The sequence below is a fragment of the Cordyceps militaris genome, assembly GCF_000225605.1.
Source record: "Cordyceps militaris CM01 unplaced genomic scaffold CCM_S00001, whole genome shotgun sequence".
NCBI classification, from domain to species: domain Eukaryota; kingdom Fungi; phylum Ascomycota; class Sordariomycetes; order Hypocreales; family Cordycipitaceae; genus Cordyceps; species Cordyceps militaris.
In genome coordinates this window covers 896,504-917,720 of record NW_006271969.1, presented here as the reverse complement: position 1 = coordinate 917,720, position 21,217 = coordinate 896,504, and the positions used below count along the sequence as shown (strand labels likewise).

Here is a 21,217-nt window from a genome sequence, read left to right as displayed (position 1 = left end):
ATTACACAGAAACTCTCAAACATAAACAAATCCCGTCCCTGTGGCCTGCGCTTGATATCATTACCCTATTCATATACACGATACTATTAAACATGTCATTTCCTTCTCTACAACAGCAAGAAAACAGCACCGAGAGCAAGTAGCATCGAGCTAGATACGCTGGCAACGGATGCGCCGCCCGTTGAGGGTGAACCTGAAGCGGCACCGACGGGGGTTGTGCCAGCAGACTCAGCCGAGGGAGTGGCGCCCTCTGTCGAGCCGCCCGGAGCAGCCTCAGCCGCAAGCTTCTTGTATTCCTCAATAGACCGAGAAGCGTTGGCGCTGGTGCTGCAGGGGAGTTTCGGGTCAGCACTTTGCAAATTTGCGGACTGCTTAGAGGAAAAACAAGACTTACTTCTCGTTGATCACCATGGCCATGCCCTTTTCGCAATGGGGACCTTGGCTGCAGAAGAACCACATGGGCTTAGTGTCATTGACCATGACAGTAAAGACTGGAATCTCCTTCTTGGCTGCGCTGGCGGCGACGGGCATGTATGCTGAGAAGATGCCCAGGGCGCTGGGGTTGACCTCCTTGATGGGCTTGCACGGGTGGTCGAAATCGGACTGCGTAAGGGTGTGGTTGCCGGCGAGGAACTGGAACTGAACCATGGAACCGGGCTCAGCCTTGATCTTCTCGGGCCAGAACTTGAGGCCGGTGACGTTGTTGACTGGGTTGCGACCAACAGAGACGACCTGGACGTTGATGGCTGCGCGTGCTTCTGTTAGAACATGACGTGTCGTCAGGCTTGCTGTAACGCCTACCTTGAGCAGCGCCAATCAGGGCCGCCACGGAAGCGAGAGTGAACTTCATTGTGATTGTGGGATGTGTTGTGGTATTATGTGATGCGACGTAGAGACCGGACGGTGGGCAGAGCTGCCAGAGCTGCCAGGCAAGTGAGAGACAATCGGACGAGTGAAAAAGGCGAAGGAAGTAAGTAACCAACAGCGCAAGAACAGAATACCGCACAACAAAGGAACTAGCCTCTGCAAGAAACTGAAAGAGAGAATGTGCTGAGAAGAATAGAGAGAAATAATGAAACAAGGGAAGAGAAAGAAAGAGGAAGAGAGAAGAGGAGGATGGCTAAGATAAATGGAAATTTTCAGAAACAGCAGGGGGGAGTAAATGCAGAGGGAGCCTGACAGGCAAAGCAGCGAGCTGTAACGAACTAGATTAACAACCGGTCATACCGGGCAAAAAAAGATGTTGTTAGGCGAAACAGGAGTGATCAGCCACCGCATCTTGTCCCCTTGGCACCTACGCATCTCATTGTTTCTCGCCGCGTGCACTCACTCTCAGGCGCCTGGGAAACCAGCCAGCAATGCAAGTAATGCAATGGATGCCGTCTTCCGAGTTGCGACCCTCCGGTCTACATCTGACATTCGCTACTGGCTGAAGGGGCGTGGGGGGGGAGGGGAGGAGGGCGAAGTTGCCGTCTCAGCCAGCTTGGCAGTCTTTAGCTCTGGATCGGTATTTCCAAAACGGGCTACCTGGACACTCGAAACCGGGTGGGTGGTTCTGGTTCGTCCATCGTCGGTGTAGGAAGCTTGCGTTCCGGGGTTGGCGGTGTTAGAGGTCTTGTCAGAGGGGTGCTGCTCAAACGTGGCGAGTTGTGTCCTCCAATTTACAACTCGTCATCATTTTGAACCGAATGTGTTTTTAAATTGAAGTATCCCTTGGCGCAACAGAGCTATCCTCGAAGAATTCCTACAGTCTAGTATGGTCGGTTTTTTTTCTTATGGACGTGGTGTGTTGGTCCGGTGGCAACCTCTAGAAAGAGCAACCCGGAGCAGCTCGTACAGCGCACTCACGACAGCGAGTGCGCCGTTTAAAAATATTTCTGCAATATTTTTTGGAAAGAACACCTGTCATCTGACTGGGCTGCGCCTCTGGCCTGCATAATTCTGGCACTGGATGCGCCGCACCTTTGCCATTCTACGACGCCGACGAGACAGGGCCCGTTTCAGACCCGGCCCCACAGCTCCGTGCTTGCCCAGACCGGTTCAAGGACCGCCGACGGGACACACCGCCGCTAACGGCTATTCTGCGTGGCGGTACTCTAATTAATCCGCTGAGACTCTAAAAATCGCCAAGTAGCGGCCGATACTTTGATTGGCTACTTGTCGTCTGATGACAGGCATGCACACGTGGTGTGGTGTTGGGCGACCAGCCGAGCACCACACGGTTGCTTAACCACAAGTACAAATGCTGAAGCCACGCAATAGATGTTTTCGGTAGTTTTCTATTCAAAGCAAGTACCTTTCTGCAACCAACTGACCAGTGGTAAATTACTGCGTGCTGGTTATAATATGAACACAACAGCCAGCGTTGGCAACACATTCTGTGCCGTCGCATGCCCATATTATAGCCGTTTTCTCTTACAGTCGACGCTGTTATGCGTCCGCGCATTTGGAAGCAAAGCTATGGGGTACAGTGATGGAGATCGTCTCCCAGGACAAGCTCCCGACGAGATGTCCGAACCCTTTCTCGTCAGAGCGTGACAGATTCTTGCAATCAAGTGGTCGGTGCTCGGAAGTCTCGCTCGATTGACCAGATTCATGGCCTCCACTCTTCGCGGGGATATACCGAGGCCTATGCGTTCTTTGTGGAATGTTGAGATGGTGGCTCGATGCACAAGGACCTCGAGTAAGTCAGTTTCTATGCCGGGCCGGCCTCTTTCGCCTAGTGGTGAGATGAGAGCGCTTAAAGGTTTGCATCATGGCACCCATCATATCGCAAAGTGTTCATCATCCATGGTGACTTGATAGCAATCTTGTTCAAACGCCGCCTCAGAGGTCCAGCAAGAGCTGTGGCGCAATCTTTTCCAGATCCTCCACCTACTCGCACAACGCACGTCAGTCACCAGACGTCCCCGCCATCGGGGAGGGAGAAAAAAAAATACATACCTCGAGAAACCCGGATCGCTTCTCCACTGCCGAGCGCGCAATCGCTTCACGCACAAAGACGTCGACGTACTTGCCCACGGCGGCGTTGGCGTCGCGCGAGACCCGCGTGGCGTCCTTTTCAAACAGGTCGTGCAGGATGCGCGTGAGCAGGTCCTTGGGGATGGACTTGTCGGCGGTCGAGTCTCCGGCGGCGGCGGCGGCGCTCTTGTCTGCATGGGGACGGCGCCGGGGAGGCGAGTCATCATCGCCTGAGTCAAACGGGTCGCTCGAGGCGCTGGCGTCGCTCCGCTCCTCCGCCGCTTGCCTGCTACTACCGGCCTGGGTGCGGCTGCGGCTGCCACTGGCTTGCTTCGGTGGCATGTTGTTGTTCTTGTTGCTTCGGCTGGAATAATACAGGAAAGAAGAGGGAACGCTGCTAGAGACGCGCCTCATACCGTGTGCTGGTGGAGAGGCCCAGTTAGTCATCCAACTGATGGTCAGTCCTCTACAAATATTTCATGACAGAGCACAGCAGCGAGATGCGATTCGCAGAGAAAAAAGAGCAGTATTAAGAACCAAAGTTCGGGTAATCTAACAACAAGGGAAATTGCGTAGGTGTATAAATTACAGCGACTAGAGAGTCTTCGGCAGAGCCATAAAAGAGAAATGCGCCATGCCAATGCCAATCTCATCAGCGCATCAGCTGTTGCACATGACAGAGTGTCAGGGTATCTACCCCAACTTCCCTCACCGTCAAACTTTCAATCTCTCCATTTTTAAATCCCCGGAGTAATCCTTTCCGAACTAAAAGCAGTGTCTATACAGTGGTGATGGGGAGCATGGCATTTAGCCGGAGCCGCCAGAGAAGGCCTTGCCGAACATGAGGACCTGGAGCTTGTCGTAGATGGACAAGACACCAGCACCGGCGACACCACGGAGAATGTTGGCACCAGCACCGTTGAAGAGGGACTTGACACCGTTGGCAGCAATAATCTGGCGGGCAGCGTCGAAGGAGTTCTTGTACTTGACGGCCTCACCGGAGGTCATCATCATGCGACGACGGATGGTGTCAAGAGGGTAGGCAGCGATACCGGCACCGGTGGTGACACCCCAACCGAGGAGGAAAGAGGCAAGGAAGTTGTCGGCGAGGTTACCAGTGAGAAGAACGGGCTTCAGGGAGTCGTACATGCCGAAGTAGAGACCACGGTAGACGATGATACCAGCGACGGAGGGCATGAAGCCACGGTAGAGACCGGCAATACCGTCAGAGGCGAGAGTCTTGCGGTAGACGTCAACGAGGCCGTTGAACTGGCGCTCGCCACCCTTGGAGGCGTTCTTGGCATCGTTGGCCAGACGGGTACGGGCGTAGTCAAGGGAGTAGACGAACAGCATAGAGGTGGCACCAGCGGCACCACCAGAGGCGAGGTTGCCGGCCATCCACCAGGCGTAACCGTCACGCTCCTTCTTGAAGCCGAACATCTTCTTGAACTTGTCGCGGAAAGCGAAGTTCAGGGCCTGGGTAGGGAAGTAACGGATGACGTTGGCAGTGTTACCGCGCCACAGGGCGAGAACACCCTCATCGGCAGCGGTACGGCGGAAGCACTCAGCGATACCGGTGTAGCGGCGGTCGAGACGGCCAGACTTGATCATCTCATCCTGTTTGAACTGTTAGCGACACTAGAATCGCGTTGCTGGTGGATGCGACAAACCTGGTTCTGGATCAGAAGCTTGACACGCTCGATGGGAGCAGCAGCAGTCTTCGAGACGGCAGCGGAAACACCGCCCACTGGATAAAAATTAGTACCACATTCAGGAGACGGTGTATTTTGCTTCGAATGATGGCTAGTGTCGAGCAACGATTGAGAGCGGATAAAACGTACTCAGGAAGTCGGCAACGAAGGGCTGCGAAAGGAGTTAGCATGTGTCCAGGGGTATCCGAGCGTGTAGCCGAAAGCCATGAAAATTTTGTCGCGTTACGCCTCTCGTGTGAATCGAAGGAATCGGGACAGCAAAGGCACAGTAATTCATCAGGGGCATTGGCGATGCATCGCGGTTCAATTGGCCCCCAAGATTGTTACAGCTTCAATGGCCAGCTTCCCCCTTTGTTCCGACGGCAGAACGCGGCATTTCTGGCGACCCGGCGAAAGGTATTGTACTTACGGGCATGCCCAGGACCTTAGGCTTTTCTTGAGACATGATGGCGGTTGTTTAGGTGCTTTCCCGAAAAAAACAAGAAAAGACTGAGGGGAGAGTTGGGGATGGAGAAGGAAGGAAGAGAAGAGTGTCTGGGGAAACCGAGCGAAATAAATCTGTTCGCGCTGGGTGGCAGGGTTGGGGGGGAGCGAAAAAAAATTGCTGCGGGTCCAGCCAAACGGACAAGTTTTCTTAGAGCGAGTCTTTCCGGCCACGCTAGAGCCAGCCATGAGCGCTGCCCAGGCACCTTTTCCATGGCAACAGTGGAGTTTGCGCCTGAGGCCAGAAGGAGGTCTGAGGCCAACAACCTCTCGCATCCTGTGACAGAGCGCACACCTTCCCCTTGGGCTAGAGTTACCGGTTCGCCCCGATGTTCCTTTTGGCTGGCCGGCACGCCTCAAGGTACCTGCAGCCAACTGACTCTAGCCTTGCTACCTCGCATCTTGGGTCTATCATCAGGCCCCGGCGCTGCCGTACTGACATGTCACTGAATCGAGAAACGCTTCCATGGACAGTCCCTGTTTTGGCCACGATAGTGTGGCCCTCGGCCGGTCGTTTCACTACGTATCCGTACCTACGTACGAGATATAACTACCCGCCAGCCTCTCCTACTATCCTTACTGGTATATCTGTACAAGAACATCTGTGTAACTAGCTACCTACCTAGGTAGGTATGTGGCCATAGCTGACACACAGGTAAGCCAAGGGTAAGCCTCGGTCAGTGCTGACCTAACTAGAAAGATCTCGCGTTTGCATTCAAGAGACATTGTACAACCATTGTCCCTGGATGTTTCTGAGACGGCTGCGATAAGTAGATCGCGTACCCGCAAAGCCACCGTAATATCTCTCACTTCCATTTCCGTGCCAACAGCTCCTCACCATCCTTGAGCAACCCACTCATTGAAGTTACTTGATTGAAATTTTGTAAGGCGTTATGTTGCATTTTCACCGTTTTTCTTTTCCGACACATCGGAGGTACAAGAGGCTCCATATAGGTACATACCTGCCCAGCTCAATCGCCTACCTACCTAACTTGAGGTAGTTACCATCGTTTTTTTTTTTGCCCGGGCCCACCAAACAGCGGCTGCGCCGAGCCAGGTATCCGGCCCCTGTCTTGCGCTATCCCCTGCAGCCTTTCACCCGGGAAAGCCGCTAGCAGAATTCCAGAAAGCGCAAGGGCATCAATGTCTTGCTTCACTGAGTTGCCCGTAGGAAACGTATTGGTAAGGAAGTGGCGCGGTATTTAAAACGAAGTGTCCGTCGTTACATCCGGCCAATTGCCACGTAGCTAACTTCATACGCCGTACAGAGTATTACTCCGTATCGCATCTGGCTGTTTGTTTCAATCCCACCGAAATCCCGGCTAGCCAACCGCCCACCGAGCTGTGTTCGAATAGTTGTGCCGCACGATGCAGTGACATTGAGGGCAGCCGCGCAGAACGTGCGCCAATGAGGCAAACTTCTTGGAACAAACGCAGAGGCGCATATTTAAAGGGTAGCTTTGTTTATTGTTCATGTATGACATGTGAATGGCCTAATTCTCAGCTACATGGAAGATCTTGCCAGCTTGCCTTCTACCGTACAGCCTCACCAGTCAGGCTGAAGTAATTACATGTCACCAACATACTCTGGTCCCTTAGTTATTCAAACGACCGATAATCCCAGCTGCCCACCATGGTAGTTAACTTTACGGCTTTCGGCTTCCGGCCCCAGTCCCGTGCCTTGTCACGTGACGTCACAGATATGCTTTGGCTGTTCTTGTCATGTCCCTATGCGGAGGATGAAGCGCCTCCTTGTAGTCAATCGCATGTGGGAATTGGATAGATCACGGCTCATAAATTGCGGTCGCTTCCGATTTGTTGTCGGAATGGGCACCACTCGCACAGTTGAGTGGACGCAAATCGCGACGCTGCTCAAGAAGTCAAATAAAGTCGAACCCCAGCCTGCTCCATCGACCAGCATGTCAAGCAAGGCCTACTAGAATCGCTCGTCAGTACTCCGAGTAGTCACAGTGGATAGTTCCGGTAGCCATTGTCATCAAGAGGTTTTTTTTATTTCATTCCGTTGCCGTTTGCTCATGCAATTTCGGTTTCTAGGTATGCTTAACCGAGTGTGAAAAGCGTCCCAACCAGGCTGTTTTTGCCTTGTATCTTTTCCCCATCCCTCGGCCATATATCATTCAGGCCATAATGACGCCAAACTTCCAGAAAACACCTCGATCGAAATTCGCTTATGCGACAATGGCGCGGGCTGTCAAAAACTGTTAGCATTGCGCCCTCATCGTTCGGGATAAAACGGCACAATTGGAGGGTAGTCGCATACTGTAGATCTTCATCTTGCTGTGTGTGATAACAGGCTTGATCAAGCCCTTCTCCTCCAGGTCGGTAATGCACTGGCGGGCCAGGGAGCCGTTGATCTTCATACGGTCCACGAGAACAGCAACGGTGACCAGGCGGTAGGACTGGACATCCTTGTAGAGCTTCTCGGCGGTGGTCTTGTCGAGAAGGACGGCGTGCTGGGCCTTGTCCTTGACCTTGCCCTTAGACCACTTCTTCTTTTGCTTCTTAGCTCCAGCAGCAGGCGCCTACAACATGAAATTCGACGGTTAGTTTTTTATCTCTTGGGTATTCAGGTCGTGATCGCGAGTAAATCGTCGTCGTAGGCGGGTGAGGGCGTACCATTTTGATGTGATGTGATTTGACGTTGACGGAGTGTGGAGGAACACGGATTTTCGCCAAAGTTGCGAAGTCGACTAGCACTTTGGCGATGGGTCTCCGCACCACCGGAGAGCGGCAGGGCAGGCGTGCCCTAACAATGGTGGCGTGTAGGGTACGCACCCAAATTTTCGCCGAACTTGATTGGCCCGCAGAGCACCCACCGAAATTTGCCAAACCCTCCGCTACCGAGCCAGACCTCCAACTTTATGAAAAATCCCATCACGACAAACCGAGCATACTAACCGCAGTCCCCCGCCATCCACGGAACCACCGACTGCTATATTCAAAATGTCTGAGGGCGGTGATATCGACGTTCTCCCCAGCGTCCTCCCCAAGGACGTCGCCAAGGAGGTTGGCAACGTTAAGTTGTTCAACAAGTGGGACTACGATGTTGAGGTTCGCGACATCTCGTTGACGTATGTTTATGTCTTGCACTGTTTTGTGCGCAGGGCGAGGAGAAGGAGACGAGAGCCGACGCCGACGAATTCCTCCTCGCTTTTCGCCGCGAAACCGAAATTGGAACGAGTATTCTGACGAATTGAATCCTATAGTGATTACATCTACCTGAGCAAGCCCGTCTATGTCACGCACTCCGCCGGCAAGTATGCCGCCAAGCGCTTCCGCAAGGCCAGCTGCCCCATCATTGAGCGTCTCACCAACTCTCTGATGATGCACGGCCGTAACAACGGCAAAAAGCTCATGGCTGTTCGCATTGTCGACCACGCTTTCGAGATTGTGAGTGACGACTGCCCCATGCCAAGGCCAGCTTCACACGAAGAAAAAAATCGCAGCCACCATACGAAGAGACGGATATGCTGCGCACACCGGATTGAACCTCGAATGGCCGCGAAGGGCAGGTCAATTGGACGACTAGCTAACCAGGGACTTTGCATTTTAGATCCACCTCATGACCGACCAGAACCCCATCCAGGTCGCCGTTGACGCCATTGTCAACTGCGGTCCCCGCGAAGACTCGACCCGAATTGGGTCCGCCGGTACCGTCCGTCGCCAAGCCGTCGATGTCTCTCCCCTCCGCAGAGTCAACCAGGCCATCGCCCTCCTCACCACCGGTGCCCGCGAGGCCGCCTTCCGCAACGTCAAGTCCATTGCCGAGTGCCTCGCTGAGGAGCTGATCAACGCCGCCAAGGGCAGCAGCAACTCGTACGCTATCAAGAAGAAGGATGAGCTAGAGCGTGTGGCCAAGAGCAACCGATAGAAGGTTTCACAAAAATGGATTTACGGTTGGATGGAGTGCGGCTTTGGCGTGGTTCTGGCATATTACAGAATTGCATTTTTGCGTTTCGGGTCAGGGAACGCGGCTATGGATTGTTATTGAAATGTCTTTAGCTCAATAAAACTGGGCTCTGAAGAAGCCCGTTCACCGAATGAAATGTCACGCCGTTTGTCGATTCATACTGAGAGTTGCATCTGCTGCATGCGCACTGCCCGTGCACGATTTGTCCCGATAGGATACAGGTTTACATGCCAGGTGATGCAACTTTGCAGCTTCTTTTATTGGAAGGAACTCGACACTCATTACTATTCGTTCTGTGGAAATCCAGGTAGTTTGAGGAGCACGTCTGCCATATAGCAAAGCAAGAGGTATTATAGAATGGAGTGTAACATGAACGTTGTTCTATCATATGGCTGGGTATAAAGGAGATGGCAAACTCTAACAGAGTCGTGTATGTGCATTCATTCATGTCATGTCAAATCATATGCTCTATAAAACTTGGGTCGCGTCAATCCTGTATCAGTATATCCGCAGCTTCTTTTCGTTGATGGACAGACGCTGGAACATTCCAACGTGAACTATGCCCTCCTCCCACCAGGAGCCCATACCTTCGTCAAGCTTAAATCCGCAACGCTCCCAGAAGGGCTGGACACGCTTCTGTGCATGGACGCAGACCAGTCCCGCCCATGATGGGATTTCGGTTTCTCGCCTAGCGCCCATTTGCTCGAGGCCGAGCTCGGTGATGCTGGGGTCAAAGTACGCGGGGTTCTCCTTGAGCCACTGCAGGACGGTGCTGACCAGAAGGCCAGCAATCTTGTTGCCGCGAAAGTCTTTTTGGACGGCGAGGCGGCCGAGCTTGACGTAGGACTCGCGGCCGTCGTGGTACGTGGTGGGACGATCGGCTCTGAAGATGCGTGGCTGGCCGGACGGCGTGGCGGCGGCGGCCTCGCCCTCGAGGATGTTGTTCCAGTACCGGCCGCCGTTGACTGGATGAGGGTCGTGAGGAAAGGGCACGAGGCGGACGGTGCCAATGGGGGTGCTGCGCGTCGAGCTCTTGCGCGGCTGGACGACGGCGCCCGTCTCGTCGCGGACCTCGGGCTCCTGGGTGGTATGGACGCTGGCGTAGGCAACCCAGTGGCAGGAGCGCGAGTCGTCGATGTCGAACTCGTTCTCGACGGGTACGCTCTGCTCCTCGACAAAGACGTCCTCGCGCACCTCCATGGCGTCGAGAAAGGTGGATGGGATGGAGGCGGGTTGGTCTTTGCGCGGAGAACCCACCTTGAAGCCCTCGAGCTTGCTAGGCTCGACGAGCGAGATGAATGGCGTTCCCATGGTACCGTTGACCTTGTCTGCAGTTTGATGTAGAATGGTGTTGTGGAAGGCGTGGAGTAGTTGCGGTTCAAGGCAGCCTTGCAAAGTGACTACGGGAACAGCTCTGAAGGGCCATACAAATGGAAATAATGGCGGCGGCGGGCGGGGTTATGAGGTAAAGGTGGTGCGGTTGTGACTAGAAGAGCAATGAGTGTCTTGAGATGACGTTGAGTCAGGGACCCGCCAAGCGAAGTGCAACGGGCGCGGCCAGTTGGCACCGGCGACCACTTGTTCTGTTTGCAGCGGGAGGCGGTGAGACTCGCGGGCGTCTTGCAGAGCGAATATCATAAATTAGCTCTAGTTATTGAAATGGGTGTCTGTCAGATCAACCTGCCAACAGGGAGGGAGGACTGGTTTATTTTCGCCTGTCCCCTACTTGGTTGGGCGGCTACCCTAAACAAGACGGCGAGCGAGAGCGCAGCGGCAGTCGTGCCGTCTGTCAATGAGGGGGCAGAAATCTCGCCATTTCAATTGGCAGCCAACAGTGCGCACTTGCAGGAGAAAACAGCGGGTGTGGTGATGCAAGGCATGGGTAGGGTAGTTTTGATATGTAGGTGATTGCTGCAACAGAGGGTTTGAGATTGAGGGGGTGGTTCAGATGTGAGGGCTGCAGTGATTCAGCGGCGCGCCCAGACAGGCACCTCGGCAACCTTACGATACATGCTCTACAGCCCAATATCTGAGATTTTTGTCCTTCTCCAACACCAAGTATTGGGCCCTCGCCATCCTAGCATCAATGCAGTATCATGCGATGAATAAATGTATGTTCCAGCACCTCTGGAGATTGGATGGCATGCGGCTAAAGACTGCACGGACCGGATAAGGTACGTGAAGCGCGCCCCGTGCCAAGGTCACTGGCGGGCGGCACAACGGCAGTTGCGGGAGAGGACGGTACCAGGCAATGCCAGGGGGCACAAGTACCCTTTTAACTCTAGCATAAACGGGTCTTTTTCCCTTTGCGACGAAATCGACAAACTTATCAACTAACTGCCTACTGTCTCGCGGTCGACGCAGGTTTCTAGGGATCTAGGGATCTGGGAGATATTGATGATATCATCTGGCGCCTCCCAACTATTGAACGGCATTGGTGCCCCCGATGCGTCTATTAATAAGTACCGGCCTGGTACATAAGGCAATTGGGCATCTTTGCGGCCGCTCTCACTCTCACTCATTCCTCACTCACTTATATCCCCTGTAATAAATGGTGCGGTTGGTCCCAGATACCCCCCCGTGTGGAACCCGATGGGCTAACTCATGAGCTAGCGACTCCGTGCACCTCAAAGAAAAAAAAAACGCTGTGCTCTAACAGGATGCGATTTGCCGGTTATCTTTTCAGAGTAGTACACAATATTTGCGATGGTTGGGTTCGCAGTGGCAATGCACTGCCTGGTTGCAATGTGTGCTTGGCGAACTGATTTTTATTTCTTTATTTTATCATGTGAGGCTACCTTAGTATTAGAGACACAGCACCCAGATATGATTTTATACCATCGCTCCTTGTCCATGTCCCGCAGCAAATCAAGAATGGTTTCTGCAGCACAAGTCGGGGATTTTTGTCCTTTCCACATCGCGCCGAGACATCGATTGATACATACATGTCCTTCTGCTTCTTTCGGGTAATAAAGAAGGTCGGAACCGGGTCTTTGCCGTCACTAATTCGTACCTAGGTCCATAGTATGCAGGCACTCAGTTTGCTTTTATTAACTAAGGTACCTAATAGTTAGCGTGCCCCGGTACCGCTAACAGCCGCACCACCACCACGAACCACATGGTACTACAAATTACTTAGTACACACTACCTACCTCTTAGGTAGCTTCACCCATTTCCTACTCTTCGCTCAGGGGTGTGCGCAAGACCCCCCAACCCCATGGACTTTTTGCTCACCACGTTTTCTTCCAGCCCTTGAATGCTTCCGAGCAGCTTCTTTTTTCCCCTCGATCCTGGTCTCAAGCTCATTCTCACTTCAACGTACACCGACTTCTGACACTTAGTTAGCCATCGGAGCTTCATGTTGGTGCTGGCGTTGCTCCCTGGCCACTAGCAACCTCAGACTCCGCCGGCCGGCCAGCTTGATATAGGCTTTCAGGCCAAACCCTCCACGAACCTCGTGCACGGCAATTGAGTCCAAGTCGCCCCTATCAGAGTTGTCGCCTTGTCGATACACTCGCCGCCAACCCATTTGCCATGCCTTGGCACCCACTTCCGCGCATCGCCTTTGCCGTGGCAACTTTTCCCTTCACCGCCGAACGACCTGCCGACCTCCCCCTCGAAATTGGCGATGAGCTCTACATTATTGAAGAGACTGCCGACGGCAACTGGTTGAGAGGCTATCTCGTTGCCCCTCCCAGTCTGCTCGCAGGTCTCACCTCTGTCCAGGGCCAGACCCTCGAGGCCAGAGTCTTTAGCGGCATCTTTCCTCGAAGCTGCGTCGAAATTCGAGAGATGCTTGGCGAATCCGAAGACGGAGACCATGAATCCAACCGAGATGACCAAGATGCCCAACCTCACCACAATGACCCGCGTCAAGACGAGAACGCGTCCGAGGATTCGGCCAAGGGTGGACTCGAAAGTGATGTCGAAAACACCGACAAACAATTCAAGACAAGGTCCACACGCAAACGTCGAGCACCTTTGCAAGAACTTCCCTACGGCACAAATTCGAAGCTATCAGTGCATGTCAAGCGTGATCCAAGAATGCCACGCCCTCCAGCGCCAGTACCAATGCTCAAAATCGGCGACGAAACACCCACATCCGCATCCGAACCCTTAATAGACGAAATATCTTCCTGCCTGCGCGAATGGCATTCCAAGAATCTTCACCAACTTCTCCTCTCCAGAGAGTACGCCAAGCTAGACAAGCTCTCCCAACTCATCACCAAACTCAATTTGCACCGTCAGCAGTTTCTATACAATGTCCTCACCGCGCGAGAGTACGAGACTCTTCGAGAAAAGACGGTATGGGATTTGGTCCAAGTTAATAAGCTTTGCGGCGGCGAAGTCATTGTGCGCGACCCTGGAGCTCGCGGCCGCATCTTGACTGGCGAGGATTCTGCCGTAGCTCTCACAGAGCTGCAGTCTACCATGAGTGTTCTTGATGAACCCCCAAAGCCAACAATCGAACTAGCTAGCTTACACCACCTGCTTCTCGACATTAAAGGCTTTGCTGGCACCTCTACAGAAGAAACCTGCCTTGTTGCCTACCTCGCTAGCAAGCCGCACCATGACAAGCCAATCAATCTCTCAGAGGCTTTCAGTATCGACGTTCCTGCAGGTCGCACTATGGGTAGTCTTATGCAGGACGGTGCTACCCGAACGCTATTCACCGATCTGTCCAGTGTTGATATCGGCGATGTCTCTGCCCCCGAATCAGATCTCTATCTTGTTGTCAAGGTCCTATCTCCTCAAAGAATCGAAATGACGTCGCCCCAGACCAGATCAGGCAGTGTAGGCGACAACTACTACACCCGAGAACATACCAAGTCACTACCGGTTGGCGGTGGCAAGGGCTCGAGGAGAAGCTTCATGTGGGCTGCCAAGTCCACGAGATCTACCTTCTCGCGAGGCTCTGCGGTCAACAAAATGGATGCTGTCAATGAGCACCAAGGAGATCGGCCTTACTCCAATCGCACAGCGAGTCGGGATGATCATGGCCCACCAAGTACTGCCGGATCGCAAGCTAGCATGGCAACTGACGAGGCTCAGACGGCCCAGCGCACGGTTGGCGTTGGTGTTATGAAACTGAATGCTATTATGAAGCAAGATGAAGACATTGAACATGTTATCAGCATCTGGGCGCCTTCCAAAAGACCCATGACGGATAAGGAAATGGGTGAAGAGTGGAATCCCTTGATTCGAGAAATTATGGGCAACTCCTCAGAATCGTTCGAGAGAGCGAGACGTGGCGAGCGACTTCAAGTCTCGCTCAAGGCCTTTGATCACCCAGACCCGGATGCTCTCATCAAAGCGACGCCGACAATTCTGTCTGGGGTGTCGAAAACCAGCAGAATTGGTTTCTCTGGTGCACCAACGCGACCCAGATCTGACATCTACTTGACTGTCAATGCCGCGGCCCTTGCGAAGCAAAATCTCCTCTCTAGATACGGGGGAAGCGCTACCGGTATGTCGCCGGGAATGCAGGCCTCTAATTTGCAGGTCACGCTAGAGGTTCGACATCGATCCGGAAAAAAGATTGAAAACTGCATATTCCCCTCGTCCAATAGCAATGGCTTGACTACTTTCAAATCCGTCGCTACTGAGCGCGGAGAGGCGTGGAACCAAACTCTGCGCTTATCGTTACCATCAGACGATGTTGCCAGTGCCCATGTTGTCATGTTTGTGAGCGACATGCCAAGCCCCCCGTTTGCCGTCGCACACATACCTCTCTGGGACCGGGAAGCGTTCATTCGTGATGGTCCACACGGGCTGCTACTCTATAAGATAGATGAGCATACCTCGACAGCGCAAGCGGGACCGACGGGCAAGGGTGGCTATCTTTCCACTGTTTGGGCACCAAGGGGCCGGGATGAACGCTCAGTCGAAGTGACTGGGCCGCTTGCCTTGCTTCTCATAGAGACATTCCTGTGCAGCACGCGATTCTCGCAAGACCGCGTAATTCTCGGACTTTTGAAGTGGAAAGACCTAGCCCAAGAGGATCTTGCCGCTGTGCTGCGCCAAATCAATTTTGTGCCCGAAATCGAGATTGTGAAGCTGCTTGGCGACGTCCTCGACGGCTTATTCGGCATTTTGGTTGAGCACTCTGGTAACAATGAGTACGAGGACCTTGTTTTCACGGCTCTGGTCAGAGTGCTGGGCATTGTTCACGACAGACGATTTAATCTGGTTCCTCTGGTTGACCAATACGCCGAAATGCAGTTCAATTATCCCTTCGCGGCTTCTTGTCTTGTTCGTGCTCTTACACGTCTGCTTCAGCACCCGACAGAAACCGAGACTGCTCGCAAGCTGAGATCTACTTTCAAGATTGTCAGGCACATCCTCAAGTTCATCACACAAGCGCGCAGCCAGCAACGCGCCAAGGAGGCAGGAATCGGTATCAAGACTTCGGCACAGGGTTTCACGAAACAACTCAAGTCGATCTTCAAAGCTCTCGAGGAAATGATGCGAAACCCGGCCCCTGTTTTGGTTGGTAGCCAGACTCTAGTTGTGCAGCACTTTCATACATGGCTACCTGAGCTCACGGATATGCTTACAGCTGAAGACATTCTGCATATTGCCATCGACTTCATGGACTCCTGCACTGATGTCAAAGGCAAGCTGACACTGTACAAACTTGTTCTCATCATCAACTACTCTAAATTGGATATTTTCAGCCACCCTGACCAGAGATCCGCTCTGAGTGCCAACACTGTTCGCTGGATAAGTCCTCATTGGGGTCACTGCCCGGACATGACCGACCAGTGGAAAAACCAAATTCGACTATGCTGTTCTATTCTTGCCAACCAACTCGACTACATTGGTCCTGAAATTCCAGACCACGCACCTAGAGCTATTGACTCCTATCTGTCGATTCTCGCTTCCCCCCCACCGGCACGAAAGAAGCTGTCGCTGCTATTCCCTTCATCCTACCCGTTTCCGACCAAAACTACTGTACACATTGTCGAATTTGACGAAGCTTTGGCTGAACTGTCCGCCATTCTGTCAGCAATCTCGAGTTCGCCAGTCGGGATGCAGTTGGAATTGGCAGACAGCAACATTCAGACAATGTTGGAGAATGTCCTCCAGGTACAGATAAGCATTTTGAAGGGAGAGGCATTCCCGGAAGGCTGGCTGAGTGTACACATTTATCATCACAAGTCCGCCATGCGCACACTTCAGTACTTGGCCACGATTCTCTTGGAATCCTTCCTACCTCATCCTGATGATGCCGAAACTTTCAACACCGACCTGTGGAGACTGTTCTTCGAGACGCTACTTCAACTCGTTGGAAGCCCTTCGCTTGCCCTGGAAACGTTTCCTGAGCAAAAGAGACGAGCTGTCTGGAAAATTGCCGGCGATGTGCGTGAGGATGGCGCTGCCCTTCTACGTAGAACGTGGGAGGCCATTGGATGGGACGCAAGCAACGAAGAACGCACGAGATACGGACTGGCTAAGATGGGTGGTTATCAAGTCCAGTATGTCCCTGGCCTAGTAGGACCAATTGTGGAGTTGTGTTTGAGTGTGCATGAAGGCCTGAGAAGAATGGCTGTCGAAGTCTTGCAAACAATGATAGTCAGCGAGTGGACTTTGAGCGAGGATCTCTCAGTCATCCAAACGGAGATGGTCGACTGTCTCGACATTTACTTCAAAACCAAGCCTTTGACAGAGAGCGTTTTGCAAAAGCTTTTCCTCGGAGAACTAATGGAGAGATTTGTGGCTCTTTCAGGCGATACCGACGAGCCGTTGACGGAGGCACTCCAGGATCTTACTGCAACATTGGATGAGTTTCTGGATCTTCTTGTTGCCGTTCACAGCGGGGATAACGGAAGCGGAGCGTCGGACATTATCAATCGGCTTCGACTCATGGAGTTCCTTCGAGATATGCAGAAGGAGGAGATCTTCGTGCGATACGTTCACCAGTTGGCCAGCCTGCAGGCCGAATCACGCAACCATGCTGAGGCTGGTCTAGCACTGCGATTGCACGCCGAGCTCTATGAGTGGGATCCAAATCGAGAAACTGGCGCAATGGCTGATCCAGAGTACCCGGCCCAGACACACTTTGAGCGCAAAGAAAGGATATACTTTGACATGATCAAGCACTTCGAAGAAGGCGAGTCTTGGAGCAATGCATTGACAGCTTATAAGGAACTCCAGGCGCAATACGAGACCAATATTTACGACTTTGCCAAGCTCGCACGAGCTGAGCGTGCCATTGCTTCTATTTACGAAACCATCTCGAAGAGCGACAGGCTTGTTCCCAAATATTTCAAGGTGATTTATCGTGGTCTTGGCTTCGCAACCACCCTTCGCGACAAGCAATATATCTACGAAGGCCCTCCCGGCGAGCGCGCTGCAGCGTTCACGGACAGGATGCAGGAGCAGTATCCGTCGGCGAAAATTATCACGGCGGAGGATGGCGACGAAGTCGAAGGACAGTTCTTGGTCATTTCTGTAGTGACGCCACACCGCGATCTGACGCACCCGATTTACCAGCGGACTCGCATCCCTCAGGTTATTCGCGATTTCTTGCTCTCCTCCCACCCGCAAGTGTTTTCTATTACGGCCAAGCGTAGTACGTCTGGACCTGTTCACGAACACTACTCCCAGAAGCTGCTTTTCACCTCTGCGGAGCCCTTTCCGACAATTCTCCGCCGGAGTGAGATTATTGACGTCAACGAACTTGAATTGTCGGCGCATGAGACGGCTTTGGAGCGCATTGTGCGCAAGACGCAGGAAATGGCTGCTTTGGAGCGGCGCATCTCGGAAGGCGAGGAACAGAACATGCAGCTCCTTTTGGACGCTGTAGCAGTTTCAGTGAATCCCAACTCTGATCAAAGCGTATCTTGCTATCGCAAACTACTCCCCGAACCAAAAAGCGACAACGAGGATGAGGAGGATGATGAGGAGGACGAGGAGGAAGAAGAGCTCAGCCCCAGCAACGGAGCTATCAAGACAGCTCTTATTGACCACGCCATGATGCTCAAGAAGTGCTTGTCACTATTTGGCCGAACCAAGTCGGACCCTTTTGCTGCCAACAGGTACGACGAATTGGCTCGGCACTTTGAGAACACGTTTGCTCCCGAAATTCTCACTTTTGCCCCCCCGCCGCCTGTCAAAGAATTGATATCCACGCCGTCGACTATTTTTCGAGGCACGTCACCCTCGATTGAGCAGAGCCCTAGGTGGCAGACTGTTATTTCCCCGAATGGCGGCGCAAAACTAGAGGAAGCTTCCGTGGTTCGCCGTGTGTCTCTGCAACAGCCACGAGGTACGCGCTTGAGCTTCCTCGGCGGTAAGAAGAGCAGCATCGACCCGCAACCCGACCTGAACGGCATCAGTGAATCACCGAGGAGCCATGTCCACAGGCGAAGCCTGAGTAAAGAAAACGGAATGCGACAGGCCATCTTTCGATCACAGTCAAGCGAAGCGACCAACGGGGAGCGACGAGGTAGTTCGACGAGCACCGATAGACGCCAGTCGCAGGATGACAATGACACGCCAGCAAAAGAGTCTGGCTTGATGAAGCGGGGCAACAGCGTGCGAAAAAGATTCAGTCTGCTCAAATTGGGCATCAAAAACAAGAACAGTGCAGTCATGGGCAGCGTTGACGAAGAATAAACACAAACAGGCGATGCTTCTCTATAGCATTTCAGCACTATCTCGCATTACTTTCCTTCAGCCTACTAGCGAGCTCGTTTTGCATTCGCCGGATCTTCCATTTTTTTCAGCACAGCCGATATATCACAGTACAGAGCGTCGTCCTCGTTTTCTTTTCTAGTTGTCTTTTTTTTTCCATTTTCTCAACTGTAAGTAATTTATTTTTCTGCCTCTTTGCGGCTAGGTGTTCTGGATACCACTGTCATGCTGGTTTGTCACAAGCAATTTCGTGTTAGGCACATGGGCTTGACTCCCAATTCTTTCTCTGTATGCATTTTGCAATCGTCAATTTCTTACTATATCCAAGAAGAATATATGATGTAACTCATGCAGTATATACTGTGCCTTGCGTCGACCGTAGAAAGTTGCGGGTTTGTACCCACGGCCATCAACAGCGGAAAAACAAAGATTGACGTATGTACATAACCAGCACGCACACACACACAAAAGATATATACACAGAAGATCTAAATACTCGAGCCGTGTTTTGTTTCAAACATCACACGTCAGTTCCAAGCGCGGAACTCCATCTATCAAAGATGGAGCTACCACTGGGAGGCGCCGTTGAAGGCAAGCAGGTTCCTGGTGCCCCAGACCTGGTCAACAATCGCATTGGGGGTAGCCATCTGCTGGATAGCTTGGCAGAGACCGAATCCGGAGAGGCCATCCTTCGCGGCGAGGTAGGCGGCGAGACCAGCGATGTGGGGAGAGGCCATTGAAGTGCCGGTCATGGTTCCCTAGGTGTACCGCACGCGTTAGTTTCACATCGATCTGCTGCAGGGCAAAGACGAAGAGGCTTGGAAGGTATCTTACCACCTGGCCGTTGGGCATGGTCGAGAGAATATCGACACCGGGGGCGTTGATGTCAATGTTGGGACCAAAGTTGGACATTTCGAAGCGGCGGTCCCAGCGGTCCGTAGCGCCGACGACACAGGCGCGACTCGCCGAGGCCGGGGAATCGCCACGGGCGTCAGTGTTGGTGTTGCCCGAGGCGGCGGCGACAAAGATGCCACGGGCCGAGAGGTTGTCGACGGCGTCGTTGAGGGCCTGGGAGTAGCCGCCGCCGAGGCTCATGTTGACAATGACGCCCTTGGGGCAGTCGCGGCCGGGCGCGTCGTGGGCGACGGCATTGACCGCCTTGATGATGTCGGACGTGTCGCCGGCGCACTTCTTGATCTCTGGGATGAAGCCGAGGGCCTTGATGCCGTAGAGGCGGGTGCGCTTGGCGACGCCGTAGGTGCGGCTACCGAGGGTGCCGGCGACGTGAGTGCCGTGTCCGCAGTCGTCGTGGTGGGGGCCGGGGCCGAAGTGGCCGAGAAAGGTGGCGCGGCCTTCAAACTCCTGAAGGGGGCGTCAGTCTGTGTGAGTGGAAGGGCGGGGAAAAAATGACGAGCAGGACGTACAGGGTGCTGGGCGTCGATGCCGCTATCGATGATGTAGCTGCAGGTGCCCTCGCCGGCGGCGTCGTCAAAGACGTACGAGTCGCTGCCGGCCCAGCGGCTGGAGAGACGGGAAAGGCCCCAGGGAGCGCCGCCCTGGGAGACGAAGCCCTGGGTCGTCATCATTGAGACCGGCTCAATGTACTCGACCTGGAATGGGCGCGTGTGTTAGACGGTGGGGAATTGACTACTATTTGCTGCTGGCACAAGGGACAAGACTTCACCTCTGGGTGCTGTCGGATGGCCTCGAGGTTGGTCTCCTTCATCATACCGGCGAAACCGGTAAAGACGCCGTCCGAGTATACGTTGGCCGGCTCGTCGTCGAGCATCTTGAACGCCTCCTCAACGTCCGCTAGCGCACTTCCCTCCTTGAACTTGACAATGTACTTGTCGGCGACGATGTCCTTGGTGTCGCCCCGGGCGGCCAGGATGGGAGCGGGAGAAGAGAGACGAGGACGGAAAGACGCATGATGGTCTGTAGTAAAACGAAGGACGGGGGTAAAAGAGCGGGTGGTGTATAGAAACGAAGGACGAGGGCAAAGAGCGAGGAGGTGCTGAGGAGGGTTGCTGGATGGCGGCGAACGAGTGGCGATGGGATGCTGGATGATGAAAGGTTTGGAACGAGGGGGCGAAAGCTCGAGTATTTATCTTGATGGCTTCAACATGGCTCAAGGGAAGCATGGTTACGATGGGGCCATTTGGGTTGGGTGAAGATGACGCTACAAACTCACTCGTCGTGCAAGACCAACTTGATGGCCCGGCATTGTGGTGGGACATTTGAGATTACGGGACGGTGCTTGTTTGTGCTGACTCGAGGCTGTAAAACGCAACGACAAGTCGACCATGGACGGTTCGTGTCGACTCTTGGCTCTCGTAGATTGTGACTACTGACGTATTCGGCGTGTGTTGACACCTGGGGACTTTACTACCCCAGTGTTACCCGCACTTTTGTTGTATATATGCGATGAAACGTTGAATGGCAACTTGCTAACCCGAGATGCAGTGGACCTGTCGATGATCCTGCGCAATC

General features: G+C 53.3%; 9 protein-coding genes across 9 annotated transcripts; 3 read left to right on the top strand and 6 right to left on the bottom strand.

Annotated features, from left to right (window-relative positions):
* Positions 1 to 107: 107 nt before the first annotated feature.
* On the bottom strand, positions 108 to 850 carry CCM_00243 (extracellular serine-rich protein; the record flags this gene model as incomplete). Its single annotated transcript, XM_006665403.1, has 3 exons — positions 108 to 327; positions 395 to 746; positions 802 to 850. 3 exons carry the CDS (start codon positions 848 to 850, stop codon positions 108 to 110), a joined length of 621 nt encoding a protein of 206 aa, XP_006665466.1.
* Positions 851 to 1,372: 522 nt separating this feature from the next.
* On the top strand, positions 1,373 to 1,579 carry CCM_00242 (uncharacterized protein; the record flags this gene model as incomplete). The annotated part of the gene is made up of 1 exon (XM_006665402.1): positions 1,373 to 1,579. The coding sequence occupies one exon, from the start codon at positions 1,373 to 1,375 to the stop codon at positions 1,577 to 1,579; it is 207 nt and encodes a 68-aa protein (XP_006665465.1).
* A 1,247-nt stretch (positions 1,580 to 2,826) lies between these two features.
* Positions 2,827 to 3,303, bottom strand: CCM_00241 (uncharacterized protein; the record flags this gene model as incomplete). The annotated part of the gene is made up of 2 exons (XM_006665401.1): positions 2,827 to 2,874; positions 2,944 to 3,303. 2 exons carry the CDS (start codon positions 3,301 to 3,303, stop codon positions 2,827 to 2,829), a joined length of 408 nt encoding a protein of 135 aa, XP_006665464.1.
* A 465-nt stretch (positions 3,304 to 3,768) lies between these two features.
* On the bottom strand, positions 3,769 to 5,118 carry CCM_00240 (ADP, ATP carrier protein; the record flags this gene model as incomplete). The annotated part of the gene is made up of 4 exons (XM_006665400.1): positions 3,769 to 4,587; positions 4,632 to 4,708; positions 4,803 to 4,824; positions 5,083 to 5,118. The coding sequence occupies 4 exons, from the start codon at positions 5,116 to 5,118 to the stop codon at positions 3,769 to 3,771; spliced, it is 954 nt and encodes a 317-aa protein (XP_006665463.1).
* Positions 5,119 to 7,345: 2,227 nt separating this feature from the next.
* CCM_00239 (40S ribosomal protein S25) lies at positions 7,346 to 8,052 on the bottom strand (the record flags this gene model as incomplete). The annotated part of the gene is made up of 4 exons (XM_006665399.1): positions 7,346 to 7,365; positions 7,438 to 7,699; positions 7,794 to 7,923; positions 7,994 to 8,052. The coding sequence occupies 4 exons, from the start codon at positions 8,050 to 8,052 to the stop codon at positions 7,346 to 7,348; spliced, it is 471 nt and encodes a 156-aa protein (XP_006665462.1).
* A 68-nt stretch (positions 8,053 to 8,120) lies between these two features.
* CCM_00238 (40S ribosomal protein S5) lies at positions 8,121 to 9,048 on the top strand (the record flags this gene model as incomplete). The annotated part of the gene is made up of 3 exons (XM_006665398.1): positions 8,121 to 8,248; positions 8,384 to 8,567; positions 8,731 to 9,048. 3 exons carry the CDS (start codon positions 8,121 to 8,123, stop codon positions 9,046 to 9,048), a joined length of 630 nt encoding a protein of 209 aa, XP_006665461.1.
* Positions 9,049 to 9,585: 537 nt separating this feature from the next.
* CCM_00237 (acetyltransferase) lies at positions 9,586 to 10,398 on the bottom strand (the record flags this gene model as incomplete). The annotated part of the gene is made up of 1 exon (XM_006665397.1): positions 9,586 to 10,398. One exon carries the CDS (start codon positions 10,396 to 10,398, stop codon positions 9,586 to 9,588), a length of 813 nt encoding a protein of 270 aa, XP_006665460.1.
* Positions 10,399 to 12,622: 2,224 nt separating this feature from the next.
* On the top strand, positions 12,623 to 18,709 carry CCM_00236 (SH3 and Ded-cyto domain protein, putative; the record flags this gene model as incomplete). The annotated part of the gene is made up of 1 exon (XM_006665396.1): positions 12,623 to 18,709. The coding sequence occupies one exon, from the start codon at positions 12,623 to 12,625 to the stop codon at positions 18,707 to 18,709; it is 6,087 nt and encodes a 2,028-aa protein (XP_006665459.1).
* Positions 18,710 to 19,293: 584 nt separating this feature from the next.
* Positions 19,294 to 20,951, bottom strand: CCM_00235 (oryzin precursor; the record flags this gene model as incomplete). The annotated part of the gene is made up of 5 exons (XM_006665395.1): positions 19,294 to 19,485; positions 19,562 to 20,089; positions 20,152 to 20,337; positions 20,412 to 20,786; positions 20,919 to 20,951. 5 exons carry the CDS (start codon positions 20,949 to 20,951, stop codon positions 19,294 to 19,296), a joined length of 1,314 nt encoding a protein of 437 aa, XP_006665458.1.
* Between the last annotated feature and the right edge of the window lie 266 nt (positions 20,952 to 21,217).